Below are 18,072 nucleotides of genomic sequence, written 5' to 3' on the forward strand. Positions count from 1 at the left end.
ATATATATATATATGTATACACACACACATATACATATGTATATAAGACTTCCTATCTCCATCTATTTTTTTTTCTTCAGTTTTTCCCCTACGAGCAGTAAACTGGAAGTATTTAGAAGAATTTTCTGCAAGCCCGCCCAAAATAATGGAAATAAAATTTTTTCTCTTCTAATCCTACTAAATTATTTTATGTAGAGCTAGTTATTCCTGATCCATTAATCAGTATATGAGGATTTAATTGTAAATAGCCAAGGGCTGAGTAGGGACTACACACAAATCTCTAGTCCTTATGGGTCCTAGTCTCCAGATCTCAATATGTTTTTTACTTTTTGCTACCCAGCCGCATGTTAGTCTTCTGCTTCCAAGTCTTGACTTCTTTCCAGACCTAATCAGATTTTCTCAGTTTAATAAAGAGCTGGTTCTGTCATTAGGTTTTTTGATGATACACATGCTGTGTGGAATAAGAATGGCCAGCAACAAGTTCCTGGAGGACAGGGACTGTGTCTTGTTCATCTTTATTCACCCGGTGCCAACCTCGGGCCTGGTATGAGGTGCTTACTCAGTATTTTCAAACGAAGATCATTGGTGCATCCCTATTCTTAATTTTGTAGCAGACACGTACAACAAACTTATCATTGTGAAAATGTAACCTTGGGATATATATTTACCTTTCCCAAAACAGACTCTTGCTTACATAGCAGGAAAACTTTGTAAACTACTGGTATGATTTCTGTAAACTCTCAAGAGAGCTTCCAAATGGGAAATCTGTGCTGTTTGTGTTATTTAGATGGAACATTCTATCCTTTTATTATTATTGTTATCGAATGGGTGCTAACAACAAACATCTGAAATTAGATATTTTATTTGCAACATATTACATTTTCTCATACCTTTAAATTAAGAAAGACAATTTACTTTTTTTTATTCCACAAAAGGAGCCCTTAAAACAATTGCATTCTTCTAAGGTGATTCTGTATAGATAAAAGCATCGTTTTTTTTTTTAAAGGGTAGCTCCTGTGGTTTGCAAAGATAAAGTGTAGCAATCAACTTTATACTATAATAAAAAGGAATTACTGGTTGTTAATTCTCTTATGCAAAGACCACTCTTTGTGTTGGAAACCTATAAAAATAAACAAAGATGATTCTTCATTGTAATCCTAATGTCTATAAAATCAAACTAGGAAAGTTTGAGTGAGTAGCTAAGACCTTTGATTCATTTCCTTTTTTTTTTTTTTTTTTCTCTTTTAGAACTGCCACTAGATGACCAGGATTCTCTGTAACTGATAATGTTGGAGATCAGCTCTGCAACTTCCTTCAGCATTCAGTTGTTAAAAACAAATAGGATGCAAGTTCCTCCACTCTCGATTATGAAAACAGTACTTGGAAAACTGATAACTATCTAAATGATTGTCTTTGGTTGGGCCGTGTTCTTAGCGAGCAGAAGCCTTGGCCAGGGTCTGCTGTTGACTCTTGAGCACATAGCCCACTTTCTGGGGACTAGAGGTGCGACTGCTACCATGGGTAATTCCTGTATCTGCCGAGACGACAGTGGAGCAGAAGACAGCGTTGACACCCAGCGGCAACAGGCCGAGAATAGTGCATTGCCCGCTGCTGACATGAGGAGCCATCCCCGGGACCCTGTTCGGCCACCAAGGAGGGGCCGAGGACCTCATGAGCCAAGGAGAAAGAAACAAAATGTAGACGGGCTAGTGCTGGACACACTGGCAGTCATACGGACTCTTGTAGATAAGTAAGTATCTGACTCACAGCCACCTCCTATCTAATGAAAAGTCTTCTGCCAGGAACCATAACTTTTGGACTCCTTCAGTTCATTAGGATATATTTGCCAAGCCTTGTTTCTCACAGGCCAAGGGAGAATATTTTATTTCTCCTCTGATGGCAGAGTAAATTATAAGATTTGTTGTTTTTACTTGCCAGCATCTACTCCTGCCTGGAAATATCTGAACATTTCTGTAGCAGAAAACATTAATTAGAGCTATGACCTTATTAAGAGAATGTAGTCAATATGGAGTGAGTTTGTGTTGAAACTGCAGTAGGAAATGGTTTTACAGACTCACTCTTATCTTGCTTGACTATTTACTCCACTGACCAGAGATGCAAGATCAGTTGTTTAACCAAGAGCGTGGCTGCACATAACTTCTGTTGGCAATGGGAGGACATAGGTCAAGGCGAATTTCATCCTCCTCCCTCTTTTATACCCCTTAGATGGCTCTCTTAGATCTATTTGGGAAGCTTGTAAATTGAAAGAAAATGCAGGGCACACCTGTACCTGTTTTGTTGTTTCCTCCTGCTTTGTCTAAGTATGAAATCCCAGATTGAATAACAGTGAAATTAAAGGTCGTTATTCCAGTTGAAAAAATATTTTAACTTAATCTTATTATACAGTAGTTAGGAGTAAAAGTTTTAGAATTATGGTGGACCAGGGTTCAAATTCTGCCCCAGCCCCTTAACTAGCTACATGACACTGGGTAAACCACTTCTTTAAGCCTCAGATTCCTCATCTATAAGAAGGGAATAATGCCTTTCTTACGAGGATTATTATGAAATAATGTATATAAAGCATATAGTACGGGGCCTTGCATGTAACAATGGCTCAGTAGATGAAAGTATTTTTTTAAAGTTGTATCTGAGTTTTTGTTTTTTGGTTTTTTGCTTCAGGCTTTGCTAGTAAATTTAAGTATCTAAATTTGATCATCACATTTATAAAAACCCAGTTTTGTTTAGTTCCTCAAAAGTTATAGCATAAAGCAGGGTATACCTGTGCATATTATTATGAGGTATTCTTTTTTTTCCTCACAGAAGTAAATTTATTTTGCACATTTTTTTCTGTCCACTATGAACATGCTGGGAAAAGGTAATTCTTACAGATACTCTCCATAACCAGCTCAAAAAGGCCTTCCTAAGTTTATTAAAACCAGCTTTTGAGTAGTTCTGGTATCTGAATTAATTTAATCTTGATATGTCTATAGGAAATATCTATTGAATACAAATCTATGCCATTTACATCCCCCAAACTCAAGCAAGTTTGGGGTATGTAATATTATATATAAGTTATATAAAGTTTCTTCATGGTGACTTTTAAAACGTACTGTGAAATTGTAATGAAAAGTTGTCCTTCTCAAATAAGAAAGTAAGCCACAGCAGTGTTATTTAAGGAAAAACAGGTATACAATAGACTTTGTATTTTTAAAAAGGGTGATTAACAGGTGTGAGGGCAAGAAAGAGCTTTATTTCCAAGCTTCAGGAAAACATTACAAATTATAAGTGAATTTGTTGATAAAGTACATAATCCACTTACATGAGGCAAGTAGTGTACATTGGAATAATATGGCAACTTTTACCATAAATCTATTTGTACTGAATTATAGTTAAAACTCTTCTGAGAATGGAAAAATAAGGCAGATGCAGAGCAAATGTGAAGGGGCATGTTGGAGAATATAATGGCAAAACGGGGTTCAGACAGTTTGTAAACGTATTTATATAGCTTGTGTTTTTTAGAAACTGTTAAAGGCAAGAATTTCTTAGTCTGTAAAGTTTATAAGACTGTTAAAACAAAACATGAAAGGCAATTAGGACAGATGAGCTTAGTAAGAATATATATAAAAGGATGTATGTAGATATTGCAGTTATAAAATGATCTGTGTTTAATGTTCTCTCTCTACTTGTTACTTTGGAGAGGATGACCTTGATTTGAGAAGACAGCACATTCCTAATGCCATTGTGAGAGAGTTGCTATAGGAAAGAACACTTGAAATACACTTATTTTAAAATCATTTTGAAGGTTGATTATTTGCATTTTTTTTTTGGTAGTGACTTTATCCTCAGATCAATAATGGTATTAGTTATTGTCATGTGCTTTGGGATTTTAGTTTGCAGATTCCTCCTGATAGAAGGTTTTTTTCCCTTCACTGTGTGTATGTTCTCCCTGTCTCTCTCTCCCTTCCTATCTTTCACTTTTGTTGTCTCTATCTGGGTCCCAGGGACCCTCAGTCTATGACTGAACCTTAAAGTGCTGGTTCTGAGTTCCCATCCCGCTATAGGAAGCCCAGGTCCTGCTGCATGGCTTTCTCTGCCTTTTTCTGTCACTGAAGACTTGTAGCTCTATACCAGTTTCCGCTCAGATTATCATTCAGAATTTTTTCAACTCCTTTACTGAGAGGGAAACCCTGTCCCAGCTTTACTTGGTGAGTCTGCCCGCATCCCTTGCACAGGTAGGGTTTTGGTCCCATTACCTACTGTGCAGGCATAAAGCTCCTGGTCACCTCTGTCTAGTTCCTGACCCAGAGTCCAGGAATCTTAATGTCTTTAACTTCCACCTCCCACTGAAAGTTTCTGCTCCATTTCTGTTCCACAAAGAATTTTATCTTGTTTTTTGAATGTAGGGGTATGTGTGTCCTTTAAGTGTGTCTGCATAGAATTCAGGTGCTCATATTCCCTATAGGTCACTGACCTTGTCATATTTTAATTATTTTTCCCTTTTTCCCTAATCTCATTGTCCTCTTTACCACCATCTCCAAGTATCAGTGGGTTACCATTCTAGTGAATTTAAGGCGTGTTCTTCCAGCTTGCCTGCTGTATGTTTGTTTATGTCTGTATAAGGAAGTTTACCTACAGTGTTTTGTGTGTGATTTTTTTTTTTTAATTTACGTAACAGATAAGTCTCTTTGGTTTTACCTTCTGTCAGCATTATGTTTGAGACCTGAATGTAATGTTGCTGAATGTAAAGCTACAACTGCTTCTGACTACTATGGAATATTCCTTTGTAAGCGCGAAAGTACTGTATTTTGTTATCCATGATCCAGTGATGGTCACTTAGGTCATTTAGTTAACCACTTAAAAATTTTTGTTCCTACAAATAGCACTGCAGCAAATAGCCTCATATGTATCTATCACCTGTGTAATAATCTCTATACTCAAAGCATTGTTGAGTATATGCATACTTAATTTCATTATTGCCAGATTGTCCCAAAGCAATGTTTGTATCAGTTAATTATATCATTTAAAACAATTCTTTTAAATAAGAATTTTCCCTTGATAGGACGTGTCAAATACTGGCACCTAATGAGTACCTGAAGTTAATTTAGTAATTTCTATATTGCAAAGTTATTCTGAGGATTAAATGATTGAAGACAATAGTTATTACTTTATTTTTCATAGTGAAACAGAGAGCCACAATATGTAAACAAATAAATGGTGATATATACTCCTTAAATAATTAGATTATCATTGTTAGATGGAAAATATTTTATTCATTGGTGAAGTTCCCCTAAAGCACCTCCTTAGGATTCCTGGGATCACAGTTTGAAAATCCACTGAAATAAGGGGGAAATGCCATTGTAGAGCAGTGACTAGACTATTAAATAGCTGCTTGATTAAGTTTGGGTTTTTTTTTCCTAACATCATCTTATGAAGTTTAAGCATATAGTGATATTTCCCAGAAGAACACTTAAAAATGAAAATGTTTATGTAGGCCTTGCTTCCATGAGTCCTCAGTTGGGATTGTCATCTCCATCCCTGGCATTTCTTTAAGGTAAGTACGAGGAAGATGATATGGACCTCCCTGGCTTGTCTCAACTAGCACTGGGCCTCTAGAGGAAAGCTGAAAGTGGACTCTCATCTCCAGTTTTACTCCTGTGCTTTGACTTCAGGCCACATGGTGGTCCTTCCATGTGCCCTTCTACACATTTTATTTGTGGGCCATCATGGACAGTGACCTTGGAAATGAGCACATGTGGTGTGGATTTGTCCTTCTAGGTTATAGCTCTGATTGTCTCTTTCATCTCTTTCTTTAGATTCACTCATGTTCATTTCTTCTTTTTCCTACACCTACACTTCCAGTTTGAATTTTTATTTGAAATTGTCATTTCTTCTTCAAGTTTCATGTCTTGAATGTTTGTTTTTCAGTGATCAGGAACCTCCCTATTCAATGATTACACTGCACGAAATGGCAGAAACAGGTATTTTTTAAGTTTTTTAAAAAAAATTCCTAATTAATTAATGATTATGAAGAAATGTAGCCACTTTTTCTTTTTAAATAAAAGATTTCAAAAATGCTTAACACATGACAAAGAGAAAAGCCCTCAGTTCATGGAAATTTTCCTGTACAAGTGCAGTAATTAATAAGTACTGTATAGTTAGTTCCAAATATATGCTCTATCTTTCAGTAATGGTTTTATCTCATGGAAATTATGAAAATAAACTTATTTTTGGCATTGACAGGTCTTTGACTTCTAGGATGGGGAGGGTAATTTTTTGTCCCTCAATTTCCTAAGTGTCATTCTGAAAATAGAGACAATTGTTTCAGATACTTCATTTTCTCAGTTAACTCCTAGGTCATAAATAAGATGCTAAAAACTGTTTTAATCATAATTGGGAAACCTAGGACCATAGGTTGAATTTTCTCCAAATAAAAGATAGCCCCAAATCACCAGACTCCTGTAAGTTAGGATTCTTTGTCTCTACTGTGATGACTAGCAATCGATGACTATGTCCATGCCAAATATCAGCTGCTTAAAAGCTATAGGATGAAGGCCAAGCTGTTTCTATTTTAATGTGAAGTCATCTTGTGCTACAAGTTAAATATTTTCACATTTTAAAAATAGTGGCTCCATCATACAATCTTCTTGATTTGCTCTTAGATGAAGGATGGTTGGACGTTGTCCAGTCTTTAATTAGAGTTATTCCATTGGAAGATCCACTGGGACCAGCTGTCATAACATTGTTACTAGATGAATGTCCATTGCCCACTAAAGTAAGTTAATGCTTATCTTTTGTGAAACTGACATCTATGCTTAAACACAGGATGAATAATCACAAAGAACATTTGATATAATGCATTTCCTCTTTATATATTGTGGGTCACTCTTATTTAATATTAATTTCATTATATAAGCTTGTTCTTTATTACTAATGAATTGCTACATCCCTCTTTCTAATAATAGCTTACTATTAAACTTCAGTTTAAATTTTTTAAAATGTTAAAAATGGAAGCATTTATATCTGAAATGGCAATCTTTGAAATAGAAGTGAATGTTCAATTGCTGAGCCAATTTTCTTATCTCTCTCTGAACAGTTTCCTCATAACAAAAGTTTTTAAAACGCTTCTATTAAGAGAAAAAAACAATTATGCAGAAAGCACTTTTGAGTCTTAAACATGTTAAAGATTGGTATAACCTTGATTATCCCTTATGTAGAACAGAAGTATCAAACTTTCATGGTCTTACGCCATATGTTCTATGGAATCCTCTTTAAAAAATTTTTGGATTCTGGCATCTTTCATTTGTTTAAGCCTCAGACATTTGGGCCCAACATGGAAAACATGGACAAAAGGGAAAGGTCTTTGGCTTAGTCACTGATGAATTAATTAACCTTTGCCTGGGCTTATATGAGGTTTCTGTTATAATTTGCCTCAAAAACTCTGGTGATATTTGTTCTTGATTGGTAAAAAAAAAAAATTTTTTTTAAGTTACTTTTTGCTTCAACATCAGTAGGCCCTATGGTTATCAATCATATTGGCATTCGGGTGGATTTAGTCTGTTTAATAGTTCAAGAGTAAATAGTATATATTTGCTACAACTGGTGCATTTTAAATCAAATGGTATTTAGCCATTCATGGGAGAAAATTTTCAGGTTGATTAAATATTTCCCATCACTAATGTTACCATTTGGATATGTTATCATTTGGATACATTATATTATTTTTGTATGGTCATTCTGAGTTAATTTAACACCGGGTTATAGCTTCTGTGTCAAAGAAGTACCTTGGGGAAGAAACCTAAGTAATATATTTGTCAAGTCCACTTGTATATTCTTGTTTTTAGGATGCACTCCAGAAATTGACTGAAATTCTCAATTTAAATGGAGAAGTAGCTTGCCAGGACTCAGGTCATCCTGCCAAACACAGGAACACATCTGCAGTCCTAGGCTGCTTGGCTGAGAAACTAGCAGGTAACTCTGGGAAGCTCCGCCAAGGAAGACCTTAAGTTGTTTGACGTTAAAGGGAAGATTGCACTGCAGGTCTTTGATCAAACCTGCTTTACCGGAAAGAAGTGTCTCAAAAGAAAAAAAAAAATTGAGGGACAGGGTCTAACTGGAAAAAAATTACGTGAGGCCACAGAGGTAAATGCAAGCTAATTTAGCTTTGAGGACTTTCAGGGGGAATTTAAAATAAAAAGTTTTTCTTATTTTCTTTAAAAATAAGAGAAAAGGCTAAACTCAGTATGATAATGATTATATAGGTATATGTATGTAATATATGTATACACACACACTTTATAAAGTTTAGCTAGATAATGAAGAAATACTAGGTACAGGAAGAGGAATTGGAGCAATTCCTGAGAATACAGGCAGATTTTTAACTTGTTTATGAGTGCTATCCATTTTAGGACAGTTAACAGCAAAGCTCAACTAGTTACATCATTTATGGTGGAAGAAACAATGGGTTAGAAATCAGAGCACATGGGTCTGGTTCAGCCTCTGCTGTGTGCTCCCTCAGTGCCCTGGAATAAGTCACTTCAGGACTGAGTCTGTGGGCTCAGTTGCTCAGCTGTGAAATGGGGATAGTACTGTTCCCTACTTGAGAGCAGGAGACTTGAATAAGATAACACATTTGTTGAGTACCTTGTAAAAGAGTTCTACATGAACAATTTTATTAATATTAGTTACTAATTCAAAATCATATTGCACGTTTAATTATATCCAGTGTTTGTTGTATTCATCTAGGTCCTGCAAGTATAGGTTTACTTAGCCCAGGAATACTGGAATATTTGCTACAGTGTCTGGTAAGTGAGACATCAGAGCTAGTTATTCTTAATCATCTAGAATTGTGCATTTTTCTAAAATTACCAGTTTAGCCACTGGCACAGAGAATGGAATCAGCTATAAATTTTATTTGCAGGTGTTTCCTGAGTGTTTATTCCCGCCTATGTTAAAAAAAAAAAAAAAAGGACAGGATAGGAATTTATTGCAAGCAAAAACAGCTGAGTTGGTCTGGTTTTAAATTTAGTCATAAGATATCTGCTACGATTGGCTTTTTTGTGTGTGTCCTTAGAGTCTGCCAAATGTAGTAGGAACCTCCCCAGTGGAAACAAAATTACATGGCATTCTAAGCCAGGAAACCGTCAGGTTAGATTCCCAGTGTATATAAATCTCTGTTCCTCCATCCCTCCCCACTCTCTACTGCTCTTAAAATTATTGTCATGGAGCATTTGATACATTGTCTGTGAAGCTTGTGGTTGGCTGAGGCTGTACTGTGGGATCTCTCACATTGCTGGACGGCAGTCTTGACTTGTCTGTACTTTTAAAAGTTATTTTTGCAGGCCTAGTGTGCATTGGCCTTTTTCAAAATCTGAAAGACCTTATTTTTTGGTACCTATATGAGATGTACTTAAAGTATTTAACACTATGCTAGGCAAGCACTGTAGGGATACAGAAGTGGCATAATAGTCCTTTGCCCTCAAGAAGTTTCCTGGCTAGTTGAGGGAACAAAACTACTCAGACAAGATAATTAGCCTCCATTTTATGACAGGCTATGATCAAGGACGAAATCACTTCCTTCAAACTAAGTGCCAAGAGTCCTGAGAAGGTGATTGGGGGGTGGGAGGGATTAGTGGTAGGGGCTGGGAGTCATGGGAGGCAGACTTCCTGATGAAGGTGGGACCTCAGTTGGGTGACGCCATAAGGTTAGGATTTGATTGTGTACACAGAAGGGGAAAATTGGGTTTCTTGGCTAAGGGCACATCACCAGCAGAAGCCCAGAGATAGAAATGGCCATGTTCCCAGCACATTACAGAGAACTGACTGGTGGGAAAACAGTGTTGAGAGGCAGGAGGACATAGATTGCATAGCCAGGTCAGGAGGGCTCAGGGCCTGCAAAGCCAGACAGAGGGACGGAGGATGGATATGTTGAGAAGCAGGGTGCTAAACAGGCTTTGCCGCAGGGGAGGATGGTGGTTATATGGGCTTTGCAGAACCTAGCTGGTCACCAGAAGAGAGAGCGGAAATCATCTGATGCTCTAGAGCTCCTTTGCAGGCCCCTAATGTAGCTATGGGAAAGGATGGATCTGAGGAGATGTGATGTTAAACAGATAGACCTTCTTTAAATCTGAACACATGTGAGTGACATGAGCTTAAATATAACTGAAAGAGCTCACTTGTTGCCCTCTTCCACCTACCAGCAGCATTTATGGAATTCCTTTCAGAGAACAGATTGAAAATGAAACCATTTGTTGTTAATATCATTATTAATAATTTGGGGACTAATGATGAATAGTTCGTTCTAGGATTCTGAATAGAAAGCCATTTTTAGCTATACTTCTAGGCTTCTGTTTGGCTTGCTTAAATGAATATAAGAATCAGCATGATTTTATTTAACAAAGCTTTAATATAACTGTTACTAAATAAAATAACAGTGCATTTAACAAGATACTTTTGAAAGTTCCATATCTATAAATGAACCCTGTAACTTCAAGAAAAGAATGTAAAGTTTTAAGAGACTCTCTTGTTTGTTACTAACAATATTAGCAAATGCATAATCAAGGACTTGAATAAGTAAAACTTCTGACAGCTCCGGAAACAATCTAGCACATATTGGATAAGAAAAGGAAATTGATAACTTGCTGCCTCTGCAGGGGAATAATGTTTTTGTTTTCTTATCTTTTGTTGTCTTTCAGAAATTACAGTCCCACCCCACAGTCATGCTTTTTGCACTTATCGCTCTGGAAAAGTTTGCACAGACAAGTAGGTATAGTGACTTCTTGCACTGATGATCTTCTGTATCACTTGTTAAACAACTTATTTTTCTTAGTTACTGGATGAGCTGACGCTTTTGAACCCCATCAAACATGCATACATTCTGATGTGTCTGGGTAAACACCTCAAGGCCAGTAAGATGTAACAGTAGCAAAGACAAGAGTTTTCTCACCTAAGAGTCAGAACTTGGTGACTGTGATTACCTACTTTTTTAGAGCTAAAAATTGTGATAATACTGCTGCTTTCTAGAAAATAGAGCTCTTGGGCTTTGTCATTATAGTTTCCATATTCTCTAATTACCTCTTCTCACTCCTTCCCCCCACTAATCTGCCCGGCAAATCATCCTACTCTTTCATGGTTAATGTAAGGTTTATGTCTTCCCAAACAGGTGAAAATAAATTGACTATATCTGAATCCAGTATTAGTAACCGGCTTGTCACATTAGAGTCCTGGGCTGATGATCCTGATTACCTGAAACGTCAAGTTGGTTTCTGCGCCCAGTGGAGCTTAGACAATCTCTGTAAGTGGGAGTTGTCCTTTACTAAAATGCTTGTTTACATTTCTAAATCCATTTCCTGTATAGGATCACTGGTCTTTCCTTTGTAATAATGAGTGAGTCTTTCTATATAAGGTCCTCTACTGCTAGGTTGGCTGTATAGTAGCAGAAAAGGATTCCAGGGGCTCTTCGGACAATTAGATGGAATGCTTCTAACTGCAGCACTCTTCTGTTCAAAAACTCTTACTAGTACCCTATTTCCTGCTTCATCAAGGCTGTTAATCAGATGGCACTGTCTAATCGACTCTTCCCAACACAGACTCTTTTCTCACTGTCCTACAAGCAGGTCCCAGTCATTGCTACCCCTGGGCCTGTTCCCCTCACTTAGAATTCCCTCTCTTTATTCTTTTCTCTATCCCAACTTTGCTCCTCAAAACTCAAGTCGTGTCTTACTGTTACCATAAAGGTTGCTCCCTCCCAACTTTTCTCTTTTTCTCCTCCAAGGGCTACTAGAACTAAAACCATTCTACTGCTGTATCCTCACCCTCGCTCCATGGGTAGCACTGTGCTAAAGCACAGTTGGACATATAAGCCCCCGCTCCTACCGCGACACTCTGGGGAGTTGCTCAGTGCACAGCCTGTGTAGTGCCAGTTAAAGGGTATTTCTGAAAAAGTAGCATTTGGAGTTTGTTGCATGCGAAATAATGACAGTAGGGAACAAAAATACAAACCTAGCAGTGCCGCGTTTACTAGCATTCACTTAATTAATCTTCATACGGCAGGGTAGCAGCAAAGCCAGGGTTGTAAGTCGGCCAGCTGTGCCGTTCATGACCGCCTCCACTTCTTACCTGGAATGGCAGCTAGCAATGACAGTAGCTTTTCTCCCACAACAACCTGCCTCAGAAACATGCCTGCTTTTTCTTTGCAGTTTTAAAAGAAGGTAGGCAGCTGACCTATGAGAAGGTGGACTTGAACAGCATTAGGGCCATGCTGAATAGCAACGATGTCAGCGAGTACCTGAAGATCTCGCCCCATGGCTTGGAGGTAAAGTTTCCGTAGACGGACCGTTCTGAGGAGAAAATCTTGTTCTCATTTTCATGCCCTGGTTCTGAACAAAAGCAATTTCTTGCAAAATAGATGGAAGTTTATTACATACTCAAAGAGTGGTTAGAGGTAGAAGTGGCGGGAGAGAGGGTGTTTAGGATATTACTTACTCTTTCATATCTCATGTGGTCCCATAAGCACTGTAATGTTTATTGACTGGTTTAAATGTCTGATTTTAATCTCAGCCATTTTACTCAGCTAAAAGTACAAAGACTAGTGTTTTTAGAAGAGGCCCACCCTTTTAAAAATCCCTGCATAACCAGTGATATTCAGTCTAGAGCTTCACCTTCTCCCTGTATGTTGGAAATGTTGCTGATTTGGGGATAAAGCTTGATGAAAGAGCTGCCTATATACAGGAAGGTACCATAAGGCACTAGACATGTCAAGATTAAAGAGCTATTTGAAGAATGGCTGCAAACAGCTCTTTGATCTTACGTCTTGCCAAATGCCTTATGTAGTTTTCAGCTGTAGATTATTTTTAGGTACCCCATCTTATACCCTTCAATATCCTTTCCCTCGGTCTCCCTCCCTAACAAGTACAGGTCAAAGCAATGTTTATGCATTTGTAAAAGATTCTACTATAAGAGCAAATCTCTGTAAGTACTTAAAAGTGAAGCCAGTAGCCTTCACTAATTCTTAACTTTGAGGTCTTCCAGTTCTTCCAATCCGGAACTCCCTGGAAATAAAACTATAAAATAGAGTGTGCTTCATTTGCTTTTCTACTTTTTGTCACTGCAAATGCAGAGAGAAGGAGACAGTAGTCCACCAGGAGCTTTAATGAGAAGAATACATTCAATCTCTAAGTAGTCAGTCATCTCTGGTGGTCTTCAGACATTAATGGTGGGCTGTCATGCTCTTTGATTTTGCCAGGCTCGCTGTGATGCCTCCTCTTTTGAAAGTGTGCGTTGCACCTTTTGTGTGGATGCTGGGGTGTGGTACTATGAAGTAACAGTGGTCACTTCTGGCGTCATGCAGATCGGCTGGGCTACACGAGACAGCAAATTTCTCAATCATGTGAGTACCTTGGACAGCTGTGCAGATGGGGGCTGCAGCATTTTTTTTGGTGAATGGGTGGAGGATTCTCATTTTTCAGACAGGTTTGCACAATAATTGTTCCTTGGGCTGAAGCATCTGGGGCTAGATCCCTACAGTGGTTTTCTAAACTGCTTCAGAAATAGGAAAACACAAGTGAAATTGTCCCTCAGCCTTTTTTTCCCCCTTGAGTTTTAAGTTCACATTAATTTTCTACCCAGAGTTTGGATATGTCCTTTTTCTTTGCAGGCTCTCCTCTGGATCCAGCCACATCTTTGGCTCAGTTTTTATACTGGGATTACTGATAGTTTCTGCCTTGCATTTAAGCTTTAGGAACTTCATAGAATTCTGCTACTTTCATAGATACTAAATGCTGGCTTGACTCCTCTTACTTTACTTTTACCTTGTAATTAGTAGGCACATTTCTTTTCAATATTTAGTATTTATCTTTTGTTATTGAAAGCTGAAACATGAAAGGGAAGATTAAATCCACTAGAGGGAGCAGGATTGGGCTACTTTTACCTCAGTGTGAGAGGTTGGGGTCCCTCCCTTCCCTACAGATGTTGATTTCTTGATACTTTATACCCTTCTAATGCCCAGCCCAATGAGCTTTCTTCTGTTAGTCACATTATAAGCCGTTTGGATTTAATCCAGTTTTGATCAGGAATATTTTGTGGACATAAAATTTTTACCCTTTGAGAAAAGCCCCTCAGATTTTGTTTTGTTAATCTGAATAATAGCTTCCCATCCCATATAAAAGGGCCTGGGATGGGTTTTTAAAGTGATTCAACAAAGTTAAACTAAACTTGCCTGCCAGAAGGATAGTTTCTAAAGGGCCCTTTCAGCAAAGCTATACAGCATCTTGGAATTGTTCATGGCATTTTAGTAAACTCCTTGCTGGAAAGTGACAAATTGAAGAAAGAGGGCCAGTGGAGAGATCAGGTCTGGATTCTTGTCCAGCATGGAAAACTAGACCCCAGTCTGCCACTGCTTTTGGTGGGAATCTTCCCTGATGCAAGGCCTCCTGGTCAATTAGGTCTTAATTGAAACATGGAAACATGAGGCTTTTTTGTGGCACCATGTAGTCAGAAGTAAGTGGGTCTGAAGAACAATGCCAGTTAGTCTTTTAGTGCCGAACTTGAGCGACGATTTAAAGAACATACTGTAAGTTACACTGACAGCCCGCCCCAAATGATGTCCTCAGGATGAGTTTTTCAGGACTTAAAAAAAAAGCTTACTTCCCAGAGCACCTTCATTTTAGAGCCTATCATCCGATCCCCACAATTTTTACTGTCACATTTTCCATTTCATAGATTAGAAAACTAAGTCTGAGAGAGGAGCATAAAGGAACTAGGACTAGAATTCAGTCCCCTTTCTATTCTACAGTAGTTGTGTTCTTTGCATTTGAAAATGGGGCAAATCCCAGAGAATTCGCTAGCCTCCTCATTTGGAAGTAAAAAATTGTTCCAGAACTAAAAGAAATGTGGATTTCTCTAGAGAGGACGATTCAGTGTAAAATTTGTCTCTCCTGATTTGGCAGCAAACACACTGCAGGTCTAGGTGTAGTCACATTGTGACTGAATGTTGTAATATTCAGTGAAGCTGAATAATTTTATCTGGTGGATGAAACTAATTTCTGCCATATATTTGCATAAACTTTGGCTTCTCAAATTAAGAGGTTTAAAATAGTTTTCCTATACTCCAGATTGCTTGATAGACTGTTAATTTCTTTAAAAAATAAAAACAAAACATTTTTCCTTGATCCAAGTACTGGTTGGTTAGAAATGGATGAAGTCTGATGTATCTTTTCCCAAATGTAGGATTTTAATGATGTTGCCACACTTACAACTTTGCTTCAAATGGACACTGTTCTGGTGATTCTGAATGTTTTTGCCTGTACAGACAGGGTGTGATTTTATGAAATAAGTCATTCCTAGGATACACCCAGTTTCCAAAGATTTGAAGTCCATTCATAATGCTTCTTATTTTAACTCTTACTGCTTTGGTTTCAGTTTTGAAAGAATGACCAGAGTGTTGAGCTGTGTATCTTTATAGGGGGGTTGGCAGGAACAAGTCTCCAAGGGTGCATTTTGACTTATATATCTTTTATCGTTTTGTGAGCTTCTACCACGTGATAGGTCTTTCACATACCCATCTCTAATCATTTTGAAGTCCGGGAAGGTATTATTCTCCCATTTAAAGATGAAGAGAATGAAGTTCAGAGAAATTAATTTAGAAACTTTGCCAAAGTCACCTAGCCTCCAACTAACTACTGGAGAAGAATTCAAACCCTGATCAAGGTAGCCCTGCTCCTTTCCCTGTTGAAGCCTCTTGCCTTGGAGAAAATAAATCTGTTATCTTAAAGAGAAAAAGAATGACTGTAAACCTATCAGGAGATCCCACACCATTGAGGGCTTTGGGAACTAGACAGACTCTGAGGCAACACCGGAAGGCCAAGAGACAGGAAATAGAACAGCCAGTGTTTTAGAGGTCATGATGTCAGCACTGCCACCACAAATCAGTCCCATCCATTCCTCCATGGGGGGCTACTCACACCACACTGGGGGTCTGATGGGCGGGTCCAGTTGGCTAAGCCTAGGTCACATCTTACCCCTCTACCTCCGGAGCAGAAGGCAGGACACTGTATCTTCATTACACTCCCTGTAACAGGAAAGGGTCAGGATGCTAGAGAGCAGAAAAAAGGATGGTGTCCACCGCCATGGGAAAGGAATCAAAATATTCCTTAAATGACATGCTATAGATAAACCCTTTTGTTTGTTTTTAGTAATGTTTCCATTGCTAAATTATATATGACCAGAAACGGCAGATCAAAATTAGCACCCCAAGTGCCAGGATAACTACCCTGTTCTCTCATTTCTCTGTCTCAGCTGATGGAAGCCATAGTTAGTCCTGCTGGGAGTGTTTTCATGTTGGAAGAGGGTGTAATACATCTAGATTGCTCTTTGATATGTAAGCTCAAAGGGATTTTTAAAGGGATCTCTACTTAGCAGAGGTCCCTAGTTCTTAGCCTGTAGAAGTTGACCTGTGGTTAAAGTTATTAGAGTTCTTCCTTTGTCCCACAGTGCCACTCCATTGTGAAATTCATTCAGGCACAGAAGACATTGCATGGTAAAGTTTGCTGTTAATCAATTCTTGGTGACTAGGAATCTTCTATGAATTTCAAGTGTTCTGTGGAGGACTTCCTAGGACATTAGAAAGGGAAGCTAGAAAAGAATTGCTTGCCTTTTGCCTGTGCCCCCACACCCACAAAATAAAAAGTAAGTTTATTACTTATTTGTTCAGGCTTTGAAAGGGATTAGCCAGGTGTTCTTTCTAACAGACAGGTGAATTTCTTCATATCCTTATGTGAGTTCATTTAGCTCTTGAGTAGTCTGAGTAGGACTGTTAGAACAGCTGATTAAGAAGTCTCACTTCGGAGAACACTCATCTGAATTCAGTATGTTGTAGTCCAAGTCGTCAAGGAATATGTTGGAGTCTTTTTTCCAGTCTATCTCCTTATTTCATTGTTTATCACATAGAGTGAGAAGACTGTCGTCAGGATCTGAAATCTTACTTGGATTTGGCCCGTATTTTCATTGCCTTTCTTCACTAGAATCTTTCACCATTGACTCTTAGATAGCAGTTGTCTGATCTGCATGCTTCATCTATTTCTATTTTTTTTATATGTACTCAAAATAATTTCTTAAGATCCCATCCACCCTTTTATGTTAACAATAAAATAATTGTGAAATGATTAAAAGGCAGTAAGTAATAAAAGAAGCTACCAAGGACCTGTATGATATTCAAATTGAGCGGATCTCAGAATACCTATTAGCTGATTATCCACTGTAACCTTTCCTTTGTTTCAAGTTTTGAAATCTCTGAGCATGTGGAAGTTTTATATGCAGGAAAGATGTTTGCCAAGCCACTGTGAAGTAGAAAGCACACCAGCCTTGGAATCAGATAATTCCAAGATCCAAACTTGACTTTTTAGTAATATGTCTTTGCGCAAGCTGGTTGACTTCTGTGAGCCTTTATTTCCTCTTAACACAGAACATAAACTTGGAAAGTATTTGTTGGTGAAGTCATTGTCTATTTTGACTCTACATCAGACTTGTAGTATTTTCCAAGAACCGTAGACTCTCCCTTCAACCAAAAAGCTTAGAAATTCCAGCCACTAGGTTAATGATTATAAAAGACACACTCTTTTTTCCCAGAACACAGCAGGCAGAACCTTGCTAATCTTCTGGGCCCTGTCTCCCCCCAGGAAGGCTACGGCATTGGGGACGACGAATACTCCTGTGCGTATGATGGCTGCCGGCAGCTGATATGGTATAATGCCAGAAGTAAGCCTCACCTACACCCCTGTTGGAAAGAAGGTATTCATTCCTCTCCATCATGAATTTATCAACTAGGTTAAGACATCTGGTTATGATGAGACATCTCTTCTGTTAGGCCTTAAAATGTTTTACTGGAAAAAGATTAAATGTGAAAAGGGATATTGGCATCTGTATCCCCTGCCATGGACGTGAACAGTACCCTCCTGATAGTCACCTCTGGTCAAGCCCTTCCTTTAGCAAAATATTTCAGACTATAAACTATTTTTAATTTAGTGGAAAATTATCATTCTATTTTCCTCTCTGGATATGTGTCTTGAATCAAAGCAGCCA

At 38.2% G+C, this 18,072-nt stretch overlaps 1 protein-coding gene across 3 annotated transcripts in view; it reads left to right on the plus strand.

The window, feature by feature from the left end:
- Positions 1-18,072, plus strand: part of RSPRY1 (ring finger and SPRY domain containing 1) — a 40,002-nt gene that overhangs the window by 10,594 nt on the left and 11,336 nt on the right. For all 3 annotated transcript variants that reach the window (XM_031680626.2, XM_072967412.1, XM_072967413.1), the window contains exons 2-11: positions 1,249-1,750; positions 5,926-5,978; positions 6,660-6,772; positions 7,842-7,968; positions 8,743-8,801; positions 10,692-10,758; positions 11,159-11,290; positions 12,195-12,310; positions 13,241-13,384; positions 17,670-17,781. In XM_031680626.2, coding sequence (XP_031536486.2) covers positions 1,404-1,750; positions 5,926-5,978; positions 6,660-6,772; positions 7,842-7,968; positions 8,743-8,801; positions 10,692-10,758; positions 11,159-11,290; positions 12,195-12,310; positions 13,241-13,384; positions 17,670-17,781 — 1,270 coding nt within the window. In that variant the 5' untranslated portion in view covers positions 1,249-1,403. The remainder of the gene's footprint in view (positions 1-1,248; positions 1,751-5,925; positions 5,979-6,659; positions 6,773-7,841; positions 7,969-8,742; positions 8,802-10,691; positions 10,759-11,158; positions 11,291-12,194; positions 12,311-13,240; positions 13,385-17,669; positions 17,782-18,072) is intronic.

The sequence above is a fragment of the Vicugna pacos genome, chromosome 9, assembly GCF_048564905.1.
Source record: "Vicugna pacos chromosome 9, VicPac4, whole genome shotgun sequence".
Lineage (NCBI taxonomy): Eukaryota > Metazoa > Chordata > Mammalia > Artiodactyla > Camelidae > Vicugna > Vicugna pacos.